At 34.5% G+C, this 24,655-nt stretch overlaps 1 protein-coding gene across 39 annotated transcripts in view; it reads right to left on the bottom strand.

Annotated features, from left to right (window-relative positions):
- Positions 1 to 24,138, bottom strand: part of LOC149083014 (myosin heavy chain, muscle-like) — a 62,027-nt gene extending 37,889 nt beyond the window's left edge. For 12 of the 39 annotated variants that reach the window (XM_089236082.1, XM_089236073.1, XM_089236097.1 and 9 more), the window contains exons 1-12: positions 24,051 to 24,138; positions 16,492 to 16,807; positions 13,858 to 14,001; positions 8,880 to 9,036; positions 7,701 to 7,728; positions 7,478 to 7,592; positions 7,273 to 7,365; positions 7,114 to 7,177; positions 6,577 to 6,675; positions 5,413 to 5,516; positions 901 to 1,158; positions 70 to 219 (exon numbers count right to left, since the gene is read on the bottom strand). In XM_089236082.1, the coding sequence (XP_089092208.1) occupies positions 70 to 219; positions 901 to 1,158; positions 5,413 to 5,516; positions 6,577 to 6,675; positions 7,114 to 7,177; positions 7,273 to 7,365; positions 7,478 to 7,592; positions 7,701 to 7,728; positions 8,880 to 9,036; positions 13,858 to 14,001; positions 16,492 to 16,695 (1,416 nt within the window). In that variant the 5' untranslated portion in view covers positions 16,696 to 16,807; positions 24,051 to 24,138. Of the gene's footprint in view, positions 1 to 69; positions 220 to 900; positions 1,159 to 4,264; positions 4,369 to 5,412; positions 5,517 to 6,576; positions 6,676 to 7,113; positions 7,178 to 7,272; positions 7,366 to 7,477; positions 7,593 to 7,700; positions 7,729 to 8,879; positions 9,037 to 13,291; positions 13,433 to 13,857; positions 14,002 to 16,491; positions 16,808 to 23,762 lie in introns of all 39 variants that reach the window. The other 27 variants (XM_089236092.1, XM_089236089.1, XM_089236090.1 and 24 more) reach the window with 9 other exon arrangements.
- Between the last annotated feature and the right edge of the window lie 517 nt (positions 24,139 to 24,655).

Genomic DNA, 24,655 nt, shown 5'->3' on the forward strand with positions numbered 1-24,655 from the left:
AGTTTGTGCTCATCATCAATACAATAGGCTGTCATCATTGTATCATCATCAAATAATAAAAAAACTTACATCAAATATTTCAAAACCAGCAATATCCAATACACCAATGAAATGTTGTCTTTTTTGTTTTGTATCCAAGGTTTCATTTACTCTCTTCACCAACCACTTGAAAAGCCTGTCATACATGGCTTTTCCCAGAGCACCAACAGAATAAACAACCTAGAATAACAAAGTTCACATTGTAAAAATAAAAAATCCACTACCAAATCCCCTGTTTTTACAAATCATCTATAGTTTCATATATTTCTGCTTTTATATGTTTTGAAGTGAAAGTTAGTATTTCGTTTTTCTTTTCATGTTTTAGAGGTTTAATCTAAAAACTTAATAAAATGCTTTAAAAATGATACTGTGTAGCGTTCTGACAAAAAAAATTTCAATTTCAAAACGTTCATGGTGGCAAATGAAGAAAAAATAGTAAGGTGTTTTTCATCATTTGATTTCCACCCAATCAAAGATTCACTACATTAGCTAACATTTAGGTGTGCATTAACCCTTTCCAGTCTCAATTTCCTTCTTTTTTTAGTGGGGGGGGGGGGGGTGATGAGCATAATTGACATATTTGGTTAATGTGCAACGCTGCCATTTTAAAAATTTCTCTGTGCTTAAGTTACATTCAAGAGATGAGCCAGAGTGACGGCCATGTAGCAGAAGCTTAGCTCAGGTAAAGCAATCAAAGGACAATGCAAAGGGGTACAGGTTAAGCCATCTGTACTTATTGGGGACAAATATAGGTAAATATAATTTCATTAAATATTTCAGTGCTGTTTATCCATTTGAAATATGTATACTATTTCCAAAATTCCTAGAAATGTATTTCAAAAAGTGATAAGAAGAATTCACCTGTTCCTTGTTTCTTCCTTGTGTCACAAGCTCATTGCCAACCTTGATCTTTGGCTTCAGAAGATTCTTGTACAGGTCAGCAGCATTGATACCCAAAAGGTGTGCAACTTTTTCACCAGCCTCTGTACCGTCAGCTTCAGCTTGCTCTTCCCTGGGTCTTTGCTTGAATTTTAATTCACCTAAATGCATCACAGATGCTGTGATCTTGTAAATGTTCAGTTTTTCTTCTTCAGTGAAACCCAGGACATCGAAACCATTCTAGAATTTAGCAATCTATTGTTAGTACTCAGGAAACATTATAATTGTCTTAAAAATACACAATTTTTAGCTGTTAAATTAAAAGGTATTAGAATTCAAAATACATAATTTTTTTATGAATTTGAGTTTTAAGTTTTTAAAATTACTTTTCATCAGTCTAATCAGGTTTTATGCTATATTATTTGTAGCGCATGTTTCTCATTTGGTATAGATGATAGAACTTGGTTTTGCAAGTGTTTCTTGTATCTGAAGCATTTAAGCATAAAATTAATCAACAAAAACCAATAAATAGCTGTTGTCCTGAAGACTGATCAACAAAGTGTATTAATAATGAAAATAATGATGTATTGAAAAACAGAAAATTTATATCCAAATATGTATAGAAATGTGTATATAATAGTACAATAAAACAGGGATAGAAAAACCCTGGGCACCAAAATGAGGAAAACATTAGGGGGCTGCGAGTTGCTATTGTTTTTGTTTTTCTATGCATACAGGACTCCAGCCCTTATGCAGGAGGGGGAGTAATGTATTGCATTGTACACTGCTGGCCACCGTAAATGCAACACCCTGAAGGAAGCATGCAAATAATATGAAATTTACAGCATGCATTAGCGGAGGTGAGATATGCAAATGATTAGAATTTCAGCGCAGACGCACATCACGCGCGCCTGTGGCGCCACTTCAAAGCGCTATTTAAGGCTTGGAGATTTGGACGATTTGAAGTACGGCAATTGTGTTTTTCTTGTGGTTTTTTCAAAAAAACGATCAATTATGCCTCGTAGAAAACAGCTATCATCTTTTGATCAAGTATCCGAGTTCGACAGAGGAAGGATAGTGGCCTACCGAGATTGTGGATTGTCTTTCAGGGAAATCGGTAGTCGTGTTGGACGAAACCAAACAACTGTAATGCGGATATGTGATCGTTGGATGCAGGAGGGTACGACGGACCGACGTGTTCGATCGCATCCACCTCAGTGCACCACTTCACGTGATGACAGGCGTATTGTGCGTATGGCAGTGACGGATCGCTCAGCCACATCACGAACCATAGCACAGCACATTCAGTCTGTACCGCATCATCCAGTGCCTGCGCGTACCATTCGACGCCGTTTACAGCAGAGTGGTCTGTCCGCAAGACGTCCATTGCTTCGTCTACCCTTGACGCAGAACCACAGACGTCTCCGCCGCCAATGGTGCGATGAAAGAAGGATGTGGACGGCACAATGGAATGAAATTGTCTTTACTGACGAGTCACGCTTCTGTCTGCAACACCACGATGGTCGGATTCGAGTCTGGAGACACCGTGGAGAGAGGATGCTGAACAGCTGCGTTATGCACAAAGCCGCTTGTAAGTGCGCTTGTAAGCCGCTCTTAATGCAGCTTTGGTTATGCACCGCCACACTGGTCCTGCACCGGGTATTATGGTATGGGGTGGTATTGGATATCACTCTCGCACTCCTCTAGTACGCATTGCCGGTACTTTAAAAAGCCAGCGCTACATCTCCGAGGTGTTGGAGCCAGTTGTCCTTCCTTACCTTCAGGGCTTGCCCACAGCCATATTTCAACAGGATAATGCGGATCACACGTGGCACGCATTGTCCAAAGGTTCTTAGTCAATCGCCAGATTGAATTGCTTCCCTGGCCAGCTCGCTCTCCGGATCTTTCGCCGATAGAAAACATGTGGTCCATGGTTGCTCAACGATTGACCCAGATTACATCCCCAGCTGCCCCACCAGATCAACTTTGGCAACGCGTGGAAGCTGCTTGGTCTGCTGTACCCCTAGAACACACCCAAAGTCTCTTTGAATCAATTCCGAGGCGTGTGGCAGCGGTGATCTACAACAATGGCGGCTACTCTGGCTACTGATTTTGGCGGGAACCACACTTCACAGAAGTCTATAAATTTAATCATTTGATGCTTGGTCAACATGTTATCTACAAAATAAATATTGTTGCGATATCTCTTGTCTTTCTTGGTGTTGCAATTTGGGTGGCCAGCAGTGTATATTCATTAATTATTGGAGGGGCTCAGCCCTCTCGTAAAATTTATTGGGGCAGGGGCTCAAACAGCCTCATCCCCCAGGTTCTGGGGCGCCATGCTGACAAAAATTAATATCGGCGCATTAAATTTTGTATGTGTGGTTACTGAATTGAAGAAGGGGTGTAAAAACTGGATAGCTCCTTCTTTTTCTGATTTTCACTTATTTCTATAAAGGAAAAAATCCTCTATTAATTGGTGCAAGAACCATACAGCTTCAAGCAATGGCTATAGAGACAAAAAGGAAAGGAGCTGTACTGGTGTCTCATACGGTGCAAGAAATGTACAAGTGATTTTGTCTGTTCTGAAAAATTTAGAAAATTGGAGTTGTCTGGTTCTTACACCCACGTCTTCAATCAGAATCTGAGGACAATACAAAATTTTTGCAATTTATATCAGCATATCTGTCAATACCGAAGTTGGTCACCGTGTCTTGGAAAAGTAGAAAGAAACATAATTTTTTACGGGTTTTTTGTGGAAAAAATGTTTGGTGCCTAAATACTTTTGCGGTTTGTCAAGCCCTGCAGCAAAACGTCTTAGATGAGCTCACCACTCTTTTATGACCAAATATAATTTCCTGGGTCTATTTAAAGTATGCATTTCAAACCCCTGCTTAATGGTTATTCCCCCCCCCCCACTTTATGGAAAATTTGTTTTGTCCTGCTGGTGTTCCCAAAAGAGAAGTTTTACACAGGTTATACAGCAGATACATTTTTATAATTTTCATTCATGTACATTTTTATAATTTTCATTCATGTACATTTTTATAATTTTCATTCATGTACATTTTTATAATTTTCATTCATGTACATTTTTATCATTTTCATTCATGTACATTTTTATCATTTTCATTCATGTACATTTTTATCATTTTCATTCATGTACATTTTTATCATTTTCATTCATGTACATTTTTATCATTTTCATTCATGTACATTTTTATCATTTATGTATTAGTATCATAGGAAAGTTATGAATTTTCAGAAGAGTGGTGATTTAAATAACAGTGGTTATATGTTTTCTTATTAGTGTTATAACACTTTGTGTGATATGCTCAATACTCACGTCAGTTGCATCCATTTCTTCGCCATCATTTACCCCTGGAATATCAGTCTTACCTTGTGATACAAAATGATAGTCGCGGGCATTGTTTGACAAAATGCATTTGCCTGCAAAAATGGGAAGGCAATTAAGGTTGAACTAAAAACTACAGCATAACCGCTAGTAGTGTTTAATGGCAATTCTAAAGCTTTGTGCTGCGAGCAGTGGGGAGGGTAAAACTATTAGTTTTCGTGTGAAGCATGAAGCCAAAAGCTAAATAAGTGAAAAAGAAATAGAAAAAAGAAGCATTTTATCTTTCCTCTAAAAATTTCTAAATTGGCACTATTCAAAGAAGATGCATATTTCTCTAATCTGTATTAATCAAGAATTAATGGATGAAACAATTACCATCAGATCGCCTGTATAAAGAAAATGTTGAGCAATAAATTTAAGGGTCCGATTCCAATATTCATTTAACAGTAAAAAGAAGTTGAAGTAACTACAGCATAATAATTTTTCTTGGTCACCATTCTCTTGCATGTCTTATACACTTGAAAAAAAAATTTCATTCCCTTTCTGCGCAGTATGTCACATCAAAATATTTTCACTTAATGGACTTTTATTTCATTGATTATTGATGGTAGCAGATTCATTTCATTATTCTCAATCAGATTTTCACTTCTAAAGTCTAAGTAAAGTTCCAGTATAGAAAAGCTATTATTAGCAATTAAGATCAATAATTTGTTTTATTAGTGTTAGACAAGCTCACAAAGCAAAGACAGGCTCTTGTCTGTGTTTGGGATGGATAATAACAATATGTAAGGATTTATATGTTTTTGTGGTAGTCCAAGATGCGCTGTCATTCCTTCACACACAAGTTCACCTTTCAAAAAAAATTTTTTTTTAAATAAATTGCTGTACCTGAAACAAAAAAATAGATTTTAAAGCAGATGGGTAAAGGAAGGAAGGAAATGGTTTAGGAATAAAAATTTCTCCAGGATAGTAAAAGGCACAAGATTTCTAAATTAATTAAATCTATGAGGAATCTAATTGGAACTTCTTTTTGTAAAAAAGAAAAACATTGGGATGCTGGGAAGCTAAAAAAGGGGAGAGAGACAGGAAAATAGGACTTGGGTCTTTTTTTGCTAGTTCTCTTTTGCTCATGTACTCACATCTGTTAATCCCATTTCTTCAGAATCATCTACTCCAGGGATGTCAATTTTGCCTTGCGATACAAAATGGTAATCATGGATGTCATCACTGAGCAAAAGGTTTTCTATCAGGTGATATGAAATGTTTATTTGATAAGGAGAGAAAAAAAAAAGCATTTGTTAATTTGAGAAACAGCGAAATGTAACAGAGAATATATTCATAGATTTAGTTAAGCAGCATAAAATTGCATTTTTTTCTTAGTATAACATTTTATTCAAAATCTGTTGAAACGTTATAAAAATTTAGCTTTTGAAAATTATAACATTTTAACAAATAAAAACTTTGAATATGTAATAAAGAGAGAGAGAAAGACAGAACATAGTAATTAAAAATAAAACTTTCCTCATACATTACATACACAGTGCAAGACTAGTGGAAATGACTGATTTTTATGGAATGAACTTACATGATGATTGTGTTTAATGTCCACCCCTGAAAATATTTCCGGCTACTATCTGATGTGGAGTATTCATATATTTTTTTTGTTCAAACTTTAATTGCATCATAATTAATTGCAGAAAATTAATGTTTTCATTGTTTCAATGAAAATGAAATCCAGTTTCAATATACATAATAAGGTATATGTAAACTAACGTGTGTGTATGTATATGTGAGTTGGCTTGATATAAATTACATTGATATACCCAACTGAAACCTTAAGAGTAATAATTCCTTCAAGAAAATAATTTCTTACCATTTTTAAATTTCTCATCACTTTGTAAATAATAAAATATCTTTTATAGAATGAGTCAATTTATGCATTGCACATTTACCATGTGACCCAGCAGTGTTGTACACATTGGAGCCTAATCGTGTATCATGTCTCAAATGTCTCTTACAAGGATGATGTCATTCTCTCTCCGCTACCCATACATAGGTTTCAAAACAAGTATGTAAAAAAGGTTTGAAACCTTCATTAAATGTCTTCTACAGCATTTACATACATTAATTCAGAAGTTTTTCATATTATGACAAGCTGATTATTCATTGTGTTTTTTCTTATATTATAATGGTGATACGCTGAACAATAGACATTTAAAAAACGTTTTTCTTCAAAATAGTTTCTCAAAACTAGTGTGACAAACAAAATATTTTAAATACAGATCCAGCAAAAAGGTAATTACTTTTCAAATCCTTAATACGCCCTGACATCATTTGATAGAAAATGTGATATGATCTTTCTAAAGGTTGCTGAGATATGACACGAGCCTTTTCAAGTAAATCTATGGAAAAAAATGAGTATCAATTATCATTCAAAAATACACAATTACTGTAACAATATTACAATTTATAAACTTATGATTTTAAAATTTGCATATTTGGACAATATCCTGACCTTAAAACCATTTGGTTTTTACGTTCATGATTTATGGGTTTAAAACTTTAATAAATGATCATAGTTATTAAATATTGAACTTTGCTAGATGTGTAATTTTTAGTGACAAAATTTATTATTATTTGTATAATTTCATAAGTTTTTAAGTGTTATTTTCAAATACATAATAGAATGAAAAAATCTGAAAAAAAAATGGAAGAAGATTGGTGTACTAGTTAGGCATAATTATGTTAAAAGTTAATTAATGTTATAAAGTTATAAATACTGTTTGTTACCAATATAGAGCTGCTATGCTATATTTTAGAATGGTAAAACATGAACTCACATGTTTCAATATCTGCTCCTGCCAATTTCCCCATTGGTCCGAAATGAATTCGAATGAATTTACCCTATGATAGAAATTTTAGTATCACTCGCATGTATTGAATATGCTGTAGTTTTCAGTGGCACATTAAATCAGAATTGGAAATACTCAGAAGCTTACAAATCTGGAGGAGTTGTCGTTCCTCACGGTCTTAGCGTTACCAAAAGCCTCCAGAACTGGATTTGTTTGAATGACTTGATCCTCCAAGTTACCCTGGGAAAAAAATGGTAGAGATCAGTTATGATGTCTGATTAGTTATTCCACTGGAAATGAAAAATAGAAAAATCGTGTTAATTTTTAAAAAAAAATTTTCAATTTAGATTACCTTTTTTGATTCTTTCTTGTCTTTATCTTTTCCCGATTTAGTTGCAGCACCGACGTTTGCAAAGTAAGCAATTACTTTTTTTGTGTTTTCTGTTTTGCCAGCACCAGATTCACCTCTTCACAAAAAAAATAAGAAAAATTGATGTAAGTGGTTTACCAAAATTATACATTTTAAGATGGAAAAGCTTTCGATGAAGAGGGAAAAAAATAATTTATACACTTACGTGATGAGCATAGACTGATTTTCACGATCTGGAAAACAAAAAGAAAAATAATTATTAAAAAATAGATTATACGTATTTTGCATTAAAAAAAAATTGAAAAGACAAATTTGTGAGTTGTATGATTTTCTCCACGATTTCTCATGACAAAGAGACAATGTTATTTCGGCGCGATTCGAACGGTAACAAATTATCCTACTTTATATCGATAGACCAGTGTTTTGAGTGTTCAGATGGGCACCCAGTGATTACCTTTTGAAAAGTACTGTATTAGTCTAGAGTATGCAAGTCTTCAACATTGTTTGTGCCACGATTACCCATATGGCTACTCTGACATATGCTCATGCACTCAACTAAAATCAGCATGATCTTAATTTCTGAATGCAACTCTTAATCCAACATTTAATTGGAGATCTCATAAATATCTTTTGCGAGCACGAATTAGACATTAGCATTGAGTTATTTCATGAACGAACAACAGGTTGAAGATGCCCGGTTCAGACAATACCTCTTAGATACCTTACATAGTCTTAGAGGGAGGAGATTTTCAACCGTTTTTGTTAACTCAGAACCCTTGGTCGTTTCTTTTTTTGGACATTCAAAACAACATGAATATTTCTCCAGTACTGTATAGACATTTTTATTGTAACATCAATTTGAATTTGTAACGCTTTTTATATCGTCGAACCTCGTTAAATATCTCTCGGAACATCAGTTGAAAGTCTAGAGTCTAGACTAATGGTTCTCAAAGTGGGCGTCGTGGCTTCTAGGAACGTCGCGAAGACTTGGTGTATTTAATGTGTGCTATTTAGTTCTTTGAAATGATTATTTTTTCGACCATTCTGGGTAGTCAAGGTTGAACGATGAAAAAGCCAATGGAGTCGCAGATGGAAGAAGTTTGAGAACCACTGGTCTATAGACCTAAAGCAGAATTTTTCATATGGGGTTAGACTTTCGTAAGATTCAAAAACCTACCTCTTGCAAAATAGTGTTCACAAATGTCGATACGAATATGTATTACGGTATACCGGTGATTATTACACACCAGGAAGAAAAAAACCGTCTATATTAATTTAGATTGGATAAATTTCGAAAAATGATCATGAGTTTTCATACTCAAATCAATTACAAAAGGGAAAAAACATTTTAATCAATGTAGTTCATTTTATTTTTTCTTCTTACTTTGTAACATGTCATTGTAAGCTCCATCAGAAACAGAGAAGATGTGTGGTGGCATCTCGCCCCTCCTCTTTCCTTTGTACATCTGCACGACCCGATTGGTGTAGATTGGGAAACGTTTGTAAGGATTGATGGCGACACAAAAAAGGCCGGAGTACGTCTAATAGAAAGTGATATCAGAGGAAAAACACATTATGCAACTAAATATTATAATGCCCAAAAAAATCTTTTTTGAGAGTTTCATTCTTTTTTCAAGAGAAACAGATTTCTTTTCTTCTCAAAATACCAAACAACGTATAAAAAATGTTCCGAGTTCCACAAGTTTTAGTGACAACATACTTTTTCTAATAAAATGAAAAAGGAAAAATAGCATCCAACTAGATCTTAGATCTTAATGGCATCATTTAGGAAGGAAAAACAAACGAGTGCATTTGCACATTTTTAACGGGCGTATAACGGAATTCTGAGGGGAAAAAACTGTGTCTCAGAAAATAGGGAATTAGTACTGCTAAGTAGTCGGACGGCTCCGACGAGCACAACTTTGAAAAATTACAAGAGTGCTGTTGAGATCCAGTTCTGCAAGTGTTATGAATTCATTTAACCTTTCTCAGCGACATTTATGAGATATCTCGCCTAACTTGATAACAGAAGGAGCGAGACAGTGTTTCAAATATACATTTTTTTCCCTTCCCTTTGAGGTAATATACAAATATGCATAAAGTATAAATAATAAAGAATATAGATTATTTCTCTTCTTCGGCTTATTGTTCTCAGAGTGGAGCGTAAGCACTATCACACCTATAAAAATTCTTTGTTTTGAAAGAAGACGTGGCATTTTATAGAGGGTTTGGTTAATTCCATTATGCCAGTTATAATGCGGATCAGTTATTTTTTTTAAAACCACGCAAAATGTTGAACTCAATTTCGTTCAATATCTCTCAATTCTAATGTAATTGTTTACAGCATTAATTTTATAAATGAATGGTAAATAATGCGCAAGTGAAAGTTTATCATTAGAGCCCGGAAGTTTAAGCAAAAAATGTCTTTTTTGCCTATTTTCAATATTTTTTTGTAAAAATGCCTTTTTTTGAAATTTCCCTGCCATAAATTCCTATTTTTATTGTTATATGTTTATTTGTGAATTTTAGAGGCCATAGAACTTGAGAAGAATTCTGTAGAACTTAAATGTTTTAGCATTGAAAACTTCAAAAGAATTTCCTTTTTAATTTCCAACCCTTAGTATTGGGGGGGGGGGGAGAAGCTTGGTCAATTTCCTTCCAGATGTAAGGGTTTGTATCAGGACTGTATAGTAAGAGCTTTTTCAACACTCTCTGTAAACGCACGCTCATCCACGACCTCCTATATTATTTGAAATTATTGAAAATCATGAAAATCATTGAAATCAAATTATTGAAATCATTTATGAAATGTGTATTTTTGAATTTATTTCATGTGCGGGCAGATTTTTTTTCCTACATCAATGAAAGAATTTTATATCCATGTAAAATAAAGTTGAATCAACATTTTTGAAACATGTAAATAAACTTTTCCAATTGAACATTATTATGGTGTCTTTCATTGCTATCAAATAATATTTTGTAGTAAAGAAGATACAAGTGATTTTTTTTTCATTCATCTGTTCAAAAAATCAGTTTTCCAGATATTTTTGTAAAGGTTTAATTTTAAGAACACAATTTGTAAAAAAAAGTCTCATACTTAATAAGAAATGAAAAAAAGCAGAATCATTCTGTACAGATATCACATAGAGAGACAATGAATTAAGGTGACTTTACAATGAAGATCTATGAAATCATTGTTTAATTTAAAAAAAAATTGAACAGTGCAGTGCAGGGGGGAAAATAATTTTTTTTAAATGGGTCATTAATGTGTATATAGTTGAAAAAATATCGATGTGTCTTTTAAGAAACTTTCCTGACTGGTTACGTGATTCAAATTCTTCAAGGAGAAAAAGAAAACTTCAAAAAATATCGTCGCCGTATCTGATCAGATCGTTAAGCTTAGGGAGGTCGAGGAATGCCCTACTTCCAGTGACGTCACAACACTACGCAAAGGCCAGTTATATTAGCGTCTTAGGTTATATAGGAGGTCGTGGCTCATTGTCCTGGTTTAGATGGGCGTGGGTCTCGGAGCTACTGCGTGACGTTATTGATCGAGAATTTTTCCAATGCTAATATAACCCAATTCCCATTCGATTTGTTTTCTTTGCAATAATAGTATGTTTGCCAAGAAGCAAATTTTACGGGGTAGTGTTTTTCCTTTTCTTTAGCAAGTTTGTTATGTTTTATAGGATTTTTTCGTGGAAGTTTGTCTCTCGCTATATTTTCAATTTATTCCGGATGATCATGAATTAAATTGCCACGAACATAATACCATATAATTTGTTGTGATTAGTGCTGATCTTTCCTTCCTCTGAGAAATGAAAGTTCATCAGAGTGAAAAATGCTAAACTGTAAATGCTTCCCATTCTTATGAATCAGGTCGTCGTTGGTATTTTTCTGTACTTCAAACACTGAAAAAATTCTCTTGACAATCAAATAATAATTGAAATCGTGGGTAGCCTCCATACGAAGTTTGATGTCATTGCTTATTTCCGATTTAAGTTTAAAATGTTATGGTTGGAAGACTACAAATCCGGTTCATCAACTAGGATGGAAAAAAAATTGATTCATATCTTCAATATCCTCTTTTGAATTTACTGCTATTTTTTAATTAAATTGCTTGAATAACAGCACACTATAGTGCATTTGTATTTTGTAAAACTTGATTTTGCTGTGAATTTTTCAAAGAAAGGACACATTTCCTTTGGGTCGTTTCGTCGTTCATATGGTCGTTTTGTTTTGCCAGCATCAAACAAAAACAGCAAAAAGAAAAAAATAAGTATCAAAATGGGATTTATTGTGGGATAGAAGCATAAAAAATGGCCTCTGTTTTGAAAACTAAAAAGAATAATTAAAAAAAACGTGCTAAGGCTTAAAATATACTGGAAAAAAAATTTCAAAACCAAAAACAAGTTATGCAAAAATTATTTTTCATGAACGAGATACTGATTCTATACAGTAATAGAAAAAAATACGCTCGCATGCTTTTTTGTGTTCCCATTAAACAGATAGATAATGAATCTCAAAAATTTAGAAATATTTCTTGAGCAAAAAAAAGCAATAAACACAAAAATGTTTTGCAAGCAATCAATACAAAAGCATGTTTATTTACAACTTCTGGTTAGTTTATTCTGTCATTGTAAGAAATATAAAGTGTGTATTTAGTGTATTTAGATGTGCTTCGAATTTTTGAATTCCGTTATTTGTAGCAATGCGAACACAGGCATCTAGCTCAGTTAGACTGGCCATATTTCATTCAAGTACTAGAAATAAGAATTCTGAATACGGGACATCAATGCTTTCATTCATTTACGGGACATCATGATACATTCATCAATGCTCTCCAAAAAAATTGTCAGCTTTAGCTAAAATTTTTGAAAAAGTGCCAATGTTGGGAAATGAAGCCCTTATCGCTGGGATTAATATATATTTCACGGGAAAACCCTTAATATGACTAGTATATGAAATGAATTTTTATACGAGATAAACGGAGCAGGCTACACACACACACAATATATATTTTTGAAATTAGAATGAATGAGAACTGGTGGAATGTGTTATTATACTGTGTATGTTTTTTAATGGCATTCTCTGTTTTGTTAACAGTGTTTCAGATCGTGATTGTCAACCTGGGGCCACATGGTCCCCACTGCCGTCCTTGTCCATGAGGAACTTACATGATGATTTCTTATTTTCTTATGCTATGATTTTCGAGAGTGTAAATATGTAAGCTTTTACTTCCGGCTAATTAAGGGCCCGGAATATCAATATGTATGGAACCCTTTCTCAAAAAGATTGCTCACTGCATTCTAGCCCAGGGGTTTAGAGATCAATCTTATTTATAAAATTTTTTTTTCTTCATAAATTTGTTAAAAACTACGTTCGATACGTAGAAAGGGCTTCGCTCCTGCATGAAGAGGGGGGGGGGCATGAGAAGAAAATATGACACAAAGGAAGTCACGGGCGGGGAAGGGATAAAAGCATTGGTATAGATCACATACTACACTTCAACTGTACGTCATCTATAATCGTTCAGTCTGCAAAGAGCATTGCTTTTAGGTTTTTTGAAATTCTTTAAAAAATCTTTCGTAACAACTGTTTTGATGATTAGTTTTCTCTCTTGCATGCATGTAAAAGGATTGGTTAATTTGTGTATATTATACAGGCTTGTGCTAGAAGGGGGGAAAAAACGAAAATAAAACGTATTGCCACAAATGTTAGTGATGTATTAGGAAAAACAAAAATATGCTGGCAAAAATTTAAAAAAAAATCACCTTGGCATTTGATAGTACTTACGTAGATGAGTTTCGCATAATATCGTTCTTTAAGGTTGTACAGGACACTAGGGTCATTGAGGTAAGTGAGGTTGGACATGTCCTCGACCTTTTCGTATTTAGGAGGGTTCACTTGTTGCACAAGATCCTTTTTGAATGTGGCCTGAGGATTTTTATGTTTCCCAACGAAAAGGCACGTCAGTAACAATTGCGAAGAGGGAAAGATAGAGAAAGAAGAAAAAAATAATAACATGATATTAGAAAATGAAGTATATAAATAGATAAATATTGCTTCTGGAAATGCAACGAGGGGGGGTAAATCGCGGATTTTTTTTCTCTTCCACTGATTGTATTCTTTCGGATGCAATAATTTCAAGACCCATATTATTTCATGTCCATCTGGAGGACACTCAAATTTCAACTGATTTTTAAAATCTATTCTGTTTTAAAAGCTCATAGAGGTATACCTTTTTTATATGAAAAAAAGAGGAACTTTTCCACTTTAGTTTTCAGTATTCTCGAGCATTTCCAGGAGCAAAGGGAGTTGCAACCTCCCGAAGGAGATCACACAACTCCCCATTTACTTACATAAATGAGATTGCAGTTGATGTAACGATCTCTAAGGTTGTGCAAGACACTAGCTTCGTTCAGGTAAGTCAGGGAGGAGACGTCGTCGCATTTTTCGAACTTTGGTGGGTTCACCTGTTGCAACAGCTCTTTCTTCATTGGTTTCTGCAGAGTGGGGTAAACATGTTTATGTTAAATCATACTTCTTATGAGAACGATTACGTTTCTAACTCGAGAACCTTTTCCGACGTAAGAATTCGTAAAGTTGTAATAAAAGTCGTGTAACCAGTACAAACGTCTGTAATTACATCATGTTTCGGTAGAAGAAAGAACACACCTTCAAGTAAATTCGATATTATTAGATGGTTAAATATAAAGTAAGATTGGCCATCTGATCATCAAACACTTGGAATGCTACGCTAAACGACGCCAATGGCGAAACTAGTCGTCTAGAAGTTCTATTGCATAAAAAAGACGTCATTATCAAATCAGGGATTTACCAGATCACTAATTTCAAGATGGAAAATTCATAGGAATAAAACTCGATTCGTTTTCCCTTGAAATTCATCATTGTGCATAAAAATATGAAACCTAGCGATAAATGTGTCATGAGCAATATTTTCTAATATACCCTCTTCACACCTGGGCCAAAACTGACTATTAAAACATATTTTTTTTGATTGATTTGCGTTTATTGTATGTCAAAATGTCTTTTAAAAAGTTAATTAATTAATTTGAGTTGATGTCTTTACTAGGACTATTCGAGTTAGATACACTTATGTGTACCTCATGTCTTAACTTGGAAAAAGAATAATTAAAAACCACTTAAACCCGTCACGCTGGAGCGAAGAGGATACAGTTTAAAATCAGTACATATAACATGTTAGACATTACAACAAATTACACCAAAAGGAGAATATACCCAAAAACATTTTTATTTCCTGTCACGTTTTGGTTTTTTGTCTCTCCAGGGGGACGTTTGAAATTTTTTTTTAAATTTTTTCCATGAGAATTTTATCTTCCAATTAAAATCAATGCACATTTTTCTTCAAAGTCAATTCGAAAAAATTTCTTGATGACTTGATATGCTATCGTGGATGGCGCATCTAACTCCAATAAAAGTACTTCTTTTTTGAGATTACATAAAATTGAATTAAAAGGTAGTTAAAGCATATGAGCAATATTTGCGTTAGATCGAGAGATGACGCATGTCCATCTCGTGTGAGATAGAGATCGACTGTGGGCTTCTCATACACACATGACACCTCAGACTTTTCGAAGGGGCATCCGGTCACGTGAACATCCCGTGCTTCAGTACAGAATGTACCGAGTTTCTTGTACGTGACCAGAGCGTTCTTGGTATTGATCCAGAGTGAAAAATAAAATAAGAGTGTCGAGAGGCTCTACACAGCATTGATATTCTCTGAAGTGAATAGCTTGATGCTTTTGTCATCTAGTTAAATATTATGTTAACTCTGTTGTGACAGCTTAACATCACCAGCTAATAATTTCCAGAATCGTTCATGCACTAGATGTATCCGACACTTTTTATCACCTACTACTACTATACCGTACACGCACCTCGTAAAAATTCCTCTGGAGAATTTATCACAAATTGGTGCATGCCGGGGAACGTGTTGTATATGTGTGACGTTATGCAGTTATGGTGCCAGAATTACGGGCGTTGCGTGTTATAGTGGTGGTGCTGCCATCTGTTTTCTATATTAGAAGTAAAGGTGGTCGATGCTTGAATTACATCGTGTTATGTAGGTATCGTGCTGAGGGTCTGCCTACTGTCTCGCAGACAGTACGTGGGAGTGTGTTTGGTTCTTCTGTCTCGCAAACAGTACACATTTTGTTCGAGAAGTTATTATATCTGTGTTCCATATTTGAAGCCGCTTTGCTATACTTAGAACACGCTATACTTGGGGTCTGCCGATCTGAGTTCTAATTTTTTCTAAGGCATGGTTGCTTCTTTCTAGAATATACTCTAAACTGTGTATCTGTATCTAATGGGCCTTAATAACGGGAGATGGTCGTGGCATCACAGGAAGTGACAAAAAACAGCCGCTTTGATGATGAATAGTTGAAAATTTCCTCAAATGAATAAGCGCAATTCTTTAAGGCCGGTAATCCCGGCCTTAAAAGTTTGCTAAAAGATCTTTTACAAAACTTCAAAAATAACGAATAGGCCCATACGTTTATTGGTTGCATATTTCAAGTTTTTTATAAAAGAGCTTTCACAAAACTTTTATAGTGTGTTCCCTGCCTAAGACGGGAAATTTTGTAATTAAATCCGCATATCATAATTCGGGAGTACTTTCCGATAAAATGAGAACTTATGCAAAAAAAACATTCAGTGTACACTGTTGAAATTATTATATGCATTATTTTTGTACTTTCTTTTTAAAGAAAACCTTTAGTCATAGTTAAATTTTTATGTGTGTATGAATTCTAGAAGCAACTTGAATGTTGTTTAAATTAAAAATTACAAGGGTTATCTTGCGTGTGTAATAAAGTAACTTGAAATTAGTTTAAATGTGAATTAGATGTAACTTATTCGAGGAAATATATTACATTTTTTTAGCCATCTTTGGTAGTTTTATGTAGGTAGATCGAAAATATGAACATGCCTTATATCATACAACGTCTTACCTCTCCTTTGCCCCCAGGCAAGTCGACGGTCACCATGTCACCCTTGGTGCTGACGATGTTGCCCAGGACGAATCCGTCTTTTTCATCGGGGACCCAGACCATTTTCTTACCATCGTAAGGCTTGGTCTGATCCTTCCTCTTCTGCTCGAGGCTGACGAAAAGGAATTCGCTCGGATCGGGATCATCCTCGATGTTGCCGCCCATCGTTGATGATGTATGAATGGAAAGAGATGAGAAACTGGATGGGAATTGGACCTAGGTGGGAGTAGGTGGGTAGATGGTGACGGCGACACGATCCAGAAGAGCTATTTCCCACCTGCAAATTCACACAAAAAAAACAAGTGTTTTTTTTCAGGTTTTTATTCAATCATTTCGAACGGATATCAATTGTATACGGTTTCTTTGAGTCATATACTTGTAAGTCGATGAACACATTGCGCGGGCGTTCTTTTTACGTGTATATCTTCCGGAAAAATTATTTTTAGCTCTTCACAGGTTCTAATAATGACCGCGAGTGTTTGAATCGAGAAAACAGTAGAATTTACACAATGTGTCAACATCATAAACAAGATATAGGGTGTACATGAGTTAAAGTCTACCGTTTCGAGATGTTCAAAAGAAAACAGTAACTACTGAACCGTACATGCACATCGTACACTTTCCTTTATGGATTTTCTAACGAATTAGATGCGTGCAGCAAAGTGCTGTGTATGCGTATTCATGGCTCTAATACTTTTATGTTGTCGGAGTTATTCTTGTTTCGTGTAGGTGCTAAAACTTGTCTTCCATACTTTGAAGTGAAAATGGCAACTGCTCGAACTTTTATTTCATGTAAATATCGTGTTGAGGTTATGCCTAGTCTCTGTGAAGAGACTTATTCAAATGGAAGACCGGCTCGCGCATCTGCACCTCAAAGTTGGAAAACCGCATAAAACCAACTTCAGCCGACCACTCTTCTGCCGTCAAAGTGGTTCGAACCTGGATCTTCGCGTTGAGAGTCCTGCACGATGCGCATACGACCGCACGGCAGCTAAAGCAGTAACTATTTATCATGAAGCAATGAAACATAGCAAGGAATGGAGAGAACAATGTCCTTTAAAAAGGGCTTAAAATTTTTGCAAAGCTTCTGATGTGAAATCGTCCAGCTTCTAGAGGAGTTCCAACCAAAACACGTTTTTTGATAACTCACCGTCGTATTCATTGATGATGAAATTGGAAACGGTTCTGCTAGGGCTCCTTTAAACCCTAGGCTGACTCATCCGCAATATTTGAGTGCATTATGATGTCAATATTATTACTACAGCCAATAGCTGCTCCTTACGGTGATTCTTTTTTTTCTAATAATTAGATGTCACTTTGAACAAAACATTGATTTTGCTGCTCTAAGATGGAGGACGATGAGTTCGCTCGGTATTACAGGTGCCTTGGGTTTGACTTAAAATGCTTGGACCCCTACCATTAGTAGATGTGCTACCACTTACACATGGGAATGCCCTCCAGTATAGTCGAGGTCAGGTTTGACTATATTGGCAAGGTCAGGTGAGTTACTTTTGTTCTCTCAATATATTTTTCGTCTCTTCAGTAAGATGTTACCAAAGCTTTATAGCTTTCGATGGATATTTACAGCTAGAATCAGCTCAGAATAAAAGGAGAAAATTCAATTGTAGACACCATGTTACAGAATTCGTACCAATTGATTCATTGATGTTAATTAACTTCAGGAAAAACGGACCATGACATTAAACATTGAAGGACCGGACACAGCCCGCTTCACATCTCAGAGAGAGATTACGGACCATGACAACTAAACAACCGTATATGTAAATTATTCCTATGAATTGTTATCAGATGTATCAACTGTCCGAAATACTTGTGCACTCCCATGATCATACTGTATTATAATTATGTAATTATGATTAATATATTATATTTCCGAGCAATATAATTATCAAAAATAGAAAAGAAAATTTTTTCTGAAATATAAACTTTTTTATACGTAATTTTTTTTTACAAACCCGTATACCTTTATAAATTGTCGTAAATGAAATAAAATCATACTTATAAAATGAGAGGAAACTGAAACAGAAGTGCAATGCCGTTATAAATAGATGAATAAACACTGGATTTGAACATGAAAGGGGAAAAAAAAGGCATTGCATTGAGAGAGGTTGCAAAAAAAAAAATGGATTTCTCTTTAAGGCTTTGACCACTTCAGCGTAGATGTAGATCTTATAATGCGATGAGATCCAATTCAGACGATTGAAAAAAAAAATCACGTACAACTTCTTCAAGAATATTTATGAAAAATACTTGATTTCATTAATTGTCTATTATTTTGCGCTACATATATATAAATATTGATGTTACGGTTCGAATATCACAAATGGTTTTCGAGCACATACTCTTAAGTGAGCATTAAGCGAATACAGTAGTGCTAGTGAGTAACATGTTGTTATGACACCCTTGGCAATGAGATTAGAACTTTGAAAATATCGCGGAACTTTGGTGATACCCCCCCCCCTAAAATACTGTGCTAGACCGGTTCAGAATTACTATTCTATATATAATTACTTGTTTCATTATAATTTTATTTCCAAAATATCTTGCGCATTCTTTTGTCTCATCCACCGTTTGGAATCACTTATTCAATTTAGGTTTCTGTGCACAAAATTTGCACTGATAAATATACGATAATTAAAAGTACGATAACACTTCGGCGCTTTTCTCGTGATTTCAAAATGATAATTAAAAATAAATTTTCTCTATGATGACTATCGTTAAATAGCTGATAATTAGATATGTAAGAATGAATGAATGTTTGATTTTTTCAGTATTTTTCACAGGGGCCCTATTATTATTATTATTATCGATCATGTGTTATAGGCCTATTATTATCGATTAAGACATCATACCACAGTATTTATCTTCCGCTAAATTCCATAACTCATGTGAAACTTCAAATGTGAAGAAAACATTTTTTAATTTCAAAATATGTGTGATTGACTTTTTTTGATCTTCGTTTATCATTACCAGTCCTATGTGTGCGTCTGAGAGTAAAGTAAATTTAATAAATATATTATTCCGCAAGAACAATCTACAAAGGACATTAGGAAATAAATTTAATGATAACCATCAAAGATTTAAATTCCCATATTTAGATATTAGATACCCCTGTTAGATATTTAAATTCCCATTAGCAATTACAACATATTTAAAAATAAACATTCCGACTGAAATTTCAGGGGTATATATACATATATAAATGTTCTAAAAACTAAATATACCTCATACGAATTTCATATTCCCCAGCTAAGCTGTGCAATGTTTATTAGATTATTTATTTCACATATTTTGTTGAATTGAAGTATTCATGTTGGGATATTTCGTCCGTGGATTGAACACAGCTGTGGAATATAGGAAGAATTCAATCCTTCAAATTGATGCAATTCGTGGGTGTGTAAGTTATATGCAACTACGGATTATAAAAGGACATCTTTTCATAATATTTTTGTTGAACTGAATTTTATTTCATAAAAATTCATAATATTACATAATACGAAAACGACCAACACGCCAACATGAATATCCGAGAGTAACCGAAATTCGCATGTGCGAATTATACGCAGAAAAATACGGCACTCCCCAATTTTAACCATCGCCTTCACATTCTCTATGAAGTGTGTTTTTTTCCGTTTAAAATTTTTCAAACATTTTTTCAATAATGCCTAAAGGATATCAATATAAGATATCATGATAAAGTAAAGTTTTCAAATACTAATTACAATAGTCAACATTAATTAAACAAGGAAACTGTTATTTTTCGGATATTATGCTGAGGTGAACTCGGAAAGAAAAGTCATCACGTCTCCACCGGGACACGAACCCAGGCCCACTTGCATACCGGGCAAGCATGCTACCATCTACACCATGATGACTTTTCTTTCCGAGTTCACCTCAGCATAATATCCGGAAAATAACCGTTTCCTTGATATGTCGAGCTGGGAAAAAGCCACCTATCTCTCATTAATTAAACGAATTACATAATATGTTTTCTTAATTTAAATAATTGACACTCTTATATTTTTGCAAGGGGGAAAACTAAAATTAAAACGATTGAGTGTATCGAGGTTTCCACTTTGCATGCCATTTTCCTCTTTTTTAAAAGGCAAAAGAAATAATTACTATTGATTTACTGAAGTTATAAATGCACTTCATAACCAAAATTTTAATTACGTAGCGCATCTCTTTCGTTGCTTAATAATTTTTGTCTTTTTCAATTTGTATTGTATGGGCGAATTATTTTCTGAATTAGTAGCATCATGAAAATAGTACATGTGAAATGAATCACGAAAATTATGTAGTGTTGTTTACTTGGCGAGAGACATGTTTTACGTGAGAAGAAACATTTACAGGGAGGTCCTAGATCTGTGATCCCGAACGTTTATTCGACGCAAGAGATTTTGGGGATAGATCAAATTTTAAGTGATATACAGGCGAATCAGAATAAAAAAAAAACTTTCCTTGTAATTTTTTGAACGGCAGATATTGATGAATGCATTTATTTATGCATTTATGCATAGTGAAAAAATTGACAAAACTTAAATTATAACTCTAGGTTTCCGATATCATTCTCCCAACTTACTACTACTATTATACGCCCCTCATAGATATGCCTTTGGGGAATTTTTTATTGAATTGATGCATACCGGAAAGGTGTTGTATGTACGTATATGGTGTCCCTAACGTAGTCATATTGTCAAAGTTATGCTTGTTTCGTGTTCGGGAAGTGCTGCCATCTATTTCCTATTGTCTAATGGTGTACTGCAGACGTTATTAAGAATTTCTATTTTGGATAATGTATTGTTCGTCAAAAATCCAAGTTATCTCATTGTTATATAATCTTTAGTTATAACTCATAGGATTTCGTAGTCAACTAACCATATTTACTTAAACTCACCCAAATAGTACAGGGTGGACGAGAATTCCTGTGGGCACATTTTGAAAACTAATAAGAAATCAACCAATTGACATTAAAATGATGGTTTGTAATACTTAAATACTTATGGTCTGGAGTTTTTTCGATGAATTAAAAAGTTCAAATTTCACTCACAGGTGGCGATGTAACACATAAAACATAAAAATACAAAACAAACAGTGCATAATTTATGTTTATGACAATTTGTGTTACATAAAACAATCACATTTTAATACGAGTGCCCTTTTTTGCTCGGGATACATCTAAACCAGTGATTCCCAACGTGGGCGTTGACGCCCCTTAGGGGGCGATAGAATGTTCCAGGGGGGTGGTAGGAGAAAAAAAATTTTGAAGGAGGGGGCGATGGGGCAAAAAAAGGTTGGAGGAACTATGATCTAAACTGATGAAAGGGTACTCATGCGTAACATAAAATAAAATGGTTTTATGTAACGCAAATCGTCATGAACATTAATTATACACTGTTAGTGTTACATTTCAAGTGTCATGTGATGTTTATCGTCTTACAGTGCCACCCGTGAGTGAAACTTGAACCTTTTTTACAGTTTATCAAACAAAACTCTAGGCCATGATAAGTATTTTAGTGCAATCGCACCTTTTTATGTCAATTGATTGATTTGTTATTAATTTTTAAAATGTGTCCAGGACTTCTCATCTACCCTGTATAACAAAACAGTGATAGATTTGACTAGAGAACGTAGGACTTAGATTAAATGAAAATCGCATCGGCACATGCTCAAAACTTCTGAATATATATTTTTAAACACATGGAGTCCGTAAATGGAGATGGATTATAGTAAAGATGGCTAGTACTGAACATGTATTATGACGAGCTTTATATTTTAATAATGGAGCAGAGCTTAACCAGTATTAAATCTCTCTTTATTCCCAGCAAAGGTGCTCAATCTCCAACGTTGGCCATACATAGTAATTCTTTAATAGTTATTGTTTATTTCAAAATTATTAAACTGCAGATTTAATTTTAATAGCTTCCTATCTTTAAAACTTTGGATTGCTGACGTTCAAACTAGGTTTAGCAATCTCTAAATTTTTTCCAGGACAGGCTCAAGGACACAAAGAATTTTTTTTTCTTCAAAAAACATAAGTAATAACCTTTAATAAAAAAATATCTAAAACCTCTACCGATATAAAATCTGATCTGATTCGATGATTCATATGAAAAAAAGAAGTGGTTTCCGTCATTTCAAAAGTTTCTTGTTGGAGATTAAATTAATTTTGCTCAGGCAAATACAAAGCTTGATTCGAAAATGTATTTCCTGAATCGTTTCGAAAAGCAAGTTTGAGATTCGTTTAATATGTAATTCTGTATTGATAGGTATCTACATTTCATAACTAATTTTGCCTAACACTGCTGCACAGCACAACCTGGTTTTTTTTAACCTCATTGTTAACAGCATATATAGGATGAAAAAACCCAAGTGTTAAGTATAAGTCATTAGCCATTGGCTATAGGAAACATACTTTCAATTAGAAAAAAATATTTAAATAACTAGTCCATCTTATGTATAAACGTGCCATTTATTTTACTAAGGATGGAATATGTAAAGAGATGCAAGATTTAATTTTTTATGTGGTTCCTCCGTCCTCTAATTTCCAATTAAAAAGTTGTTGCCTTGTCTCTCCTGACCCCCTCCTCCCCAAAAAAAAAATTCTGTTTTTCTAAAAGCAATATCCGCTGATAAGATATTTGAATTGAAAAACAATTGGAAATGAGGGAAAGACCACATATGAAGCCTAGAATGAGATTGTCGTTAGTTTATGTGCTTTCCACCCTCATTTTCAACGAATTTCGAATTAAAATATCTGTTTGAAACAGAATTTTTTGTGTTGGACTTAGAAGAAACAGAAAAATAACTTTTTAATTGGAAGTTAGCGGACAGGGAATATAATATAGTATATAGAAACTAGATTTCGTATAGGCCCTTAGTAAAATAAATGACCCATCTAAGGTGGGCGCATTATTTTAATACTTTTTCTAATTAAAGGTATGTTTCTATAGCCAACGGCTTACGAGTTACTTGAATTGAAACAGATTGAGTTTTCACCCTGTATATTATAAACGATTTATCACTCAAACGGGGTTCAAATCTAGGAAATTTAGTTAATATAGAGTATAAAATTGACGATTTTTTCCGCTAATATTATTTGCAAATCATTAATGGATTCCTTATCGGATAAAGATAGATTAAAAAGAATTTGACCAGAACTTAAAATCATAATCAAGAAATTTATGAAGTTAAACCATGAAATTTCGAACCCTTAGATGATCCTTTCGAAACGTATAGCCCAGTGGCGGTGATGAAATCCTTATTGCCGATCAATCTATGGAATAATCCTCCAGATACGTCCGTGATCAAAGCCTTTCAAGATATGTATGGGGGAGGAAGGGTTTTGAGAAGATCCGTATGAATGCACACAATCACTTTCCGGAGCTAAACCGTATGAACTTACACTGATTACAGGCTAAGAAAGAGAGAGAGGAATAGAGAACAAAAATATAGAGATAGACGCACACATATGTAAGTACAGTAAGCGCGCAACTTACGTCGTCGGAAAAGCTGTTCTGTAAACGCTTGAAAGTTGAAGAAGCACTTTAAAGTGGATGCAACGAGATATGATCCTCCAGACGGCGGTTGGGTGAATTCGGGATAATTCTCATTGGATGAAGTTGATGAGCATATGACTCAAAGAGTGAAGGGTGGGCGGTTCTTAACATGTTCATCAGGAACATACCTATAGAAAGTCAAGCTCTGGTGAAAGCAGAGGTGAGGTGGAGGGACTTCATACATATCACGTGGTGAAGGGGGTCCGGATGCCATTTTTGGATCAGTGGTCTCTCTCTCTCTCTTGAAGAAGGAAGCAAGAAAAGAAAATTTTATTCTAATTTTTTTGGATTTACTTCGTAAAGTTATCGTTTACTAGGAATATCCTCTACTGACTGGGGACGCTGTAGGGTTCCCACTCACACTCTACTCAGGCGTCGTTTTTATCTCCCGGCCGATCCTTTTCGGAGTTCCTTTGTTTCCATACCAGTCAAAAACTCATGAGAACTTCGAAATTTAAAAGCAATATAAAAAATAAAATTTAGCATGTATGCGAAAGTATGCGAAAAATCAAATGCTCCTAATTCACTTCTCTTTTTGTTGGATC

Source organism: Pholcus phalangioides, unplaced genomic scaffold (genome assembly GCF_987345545.1).
Source record: "Pholcus phalangioides strain wild (caught in Gottingen) unplaced genomic scaffold, Ppha-v1.0 ptg000009l_1, whole genome shotgun sequence".
NCBI classification, from domain to species: Eukaryota; Metazoa; Arthropoda; class Arachnida; order Araneae; family Pholcidae; genus Pholcus; species Pholcus phalangioides.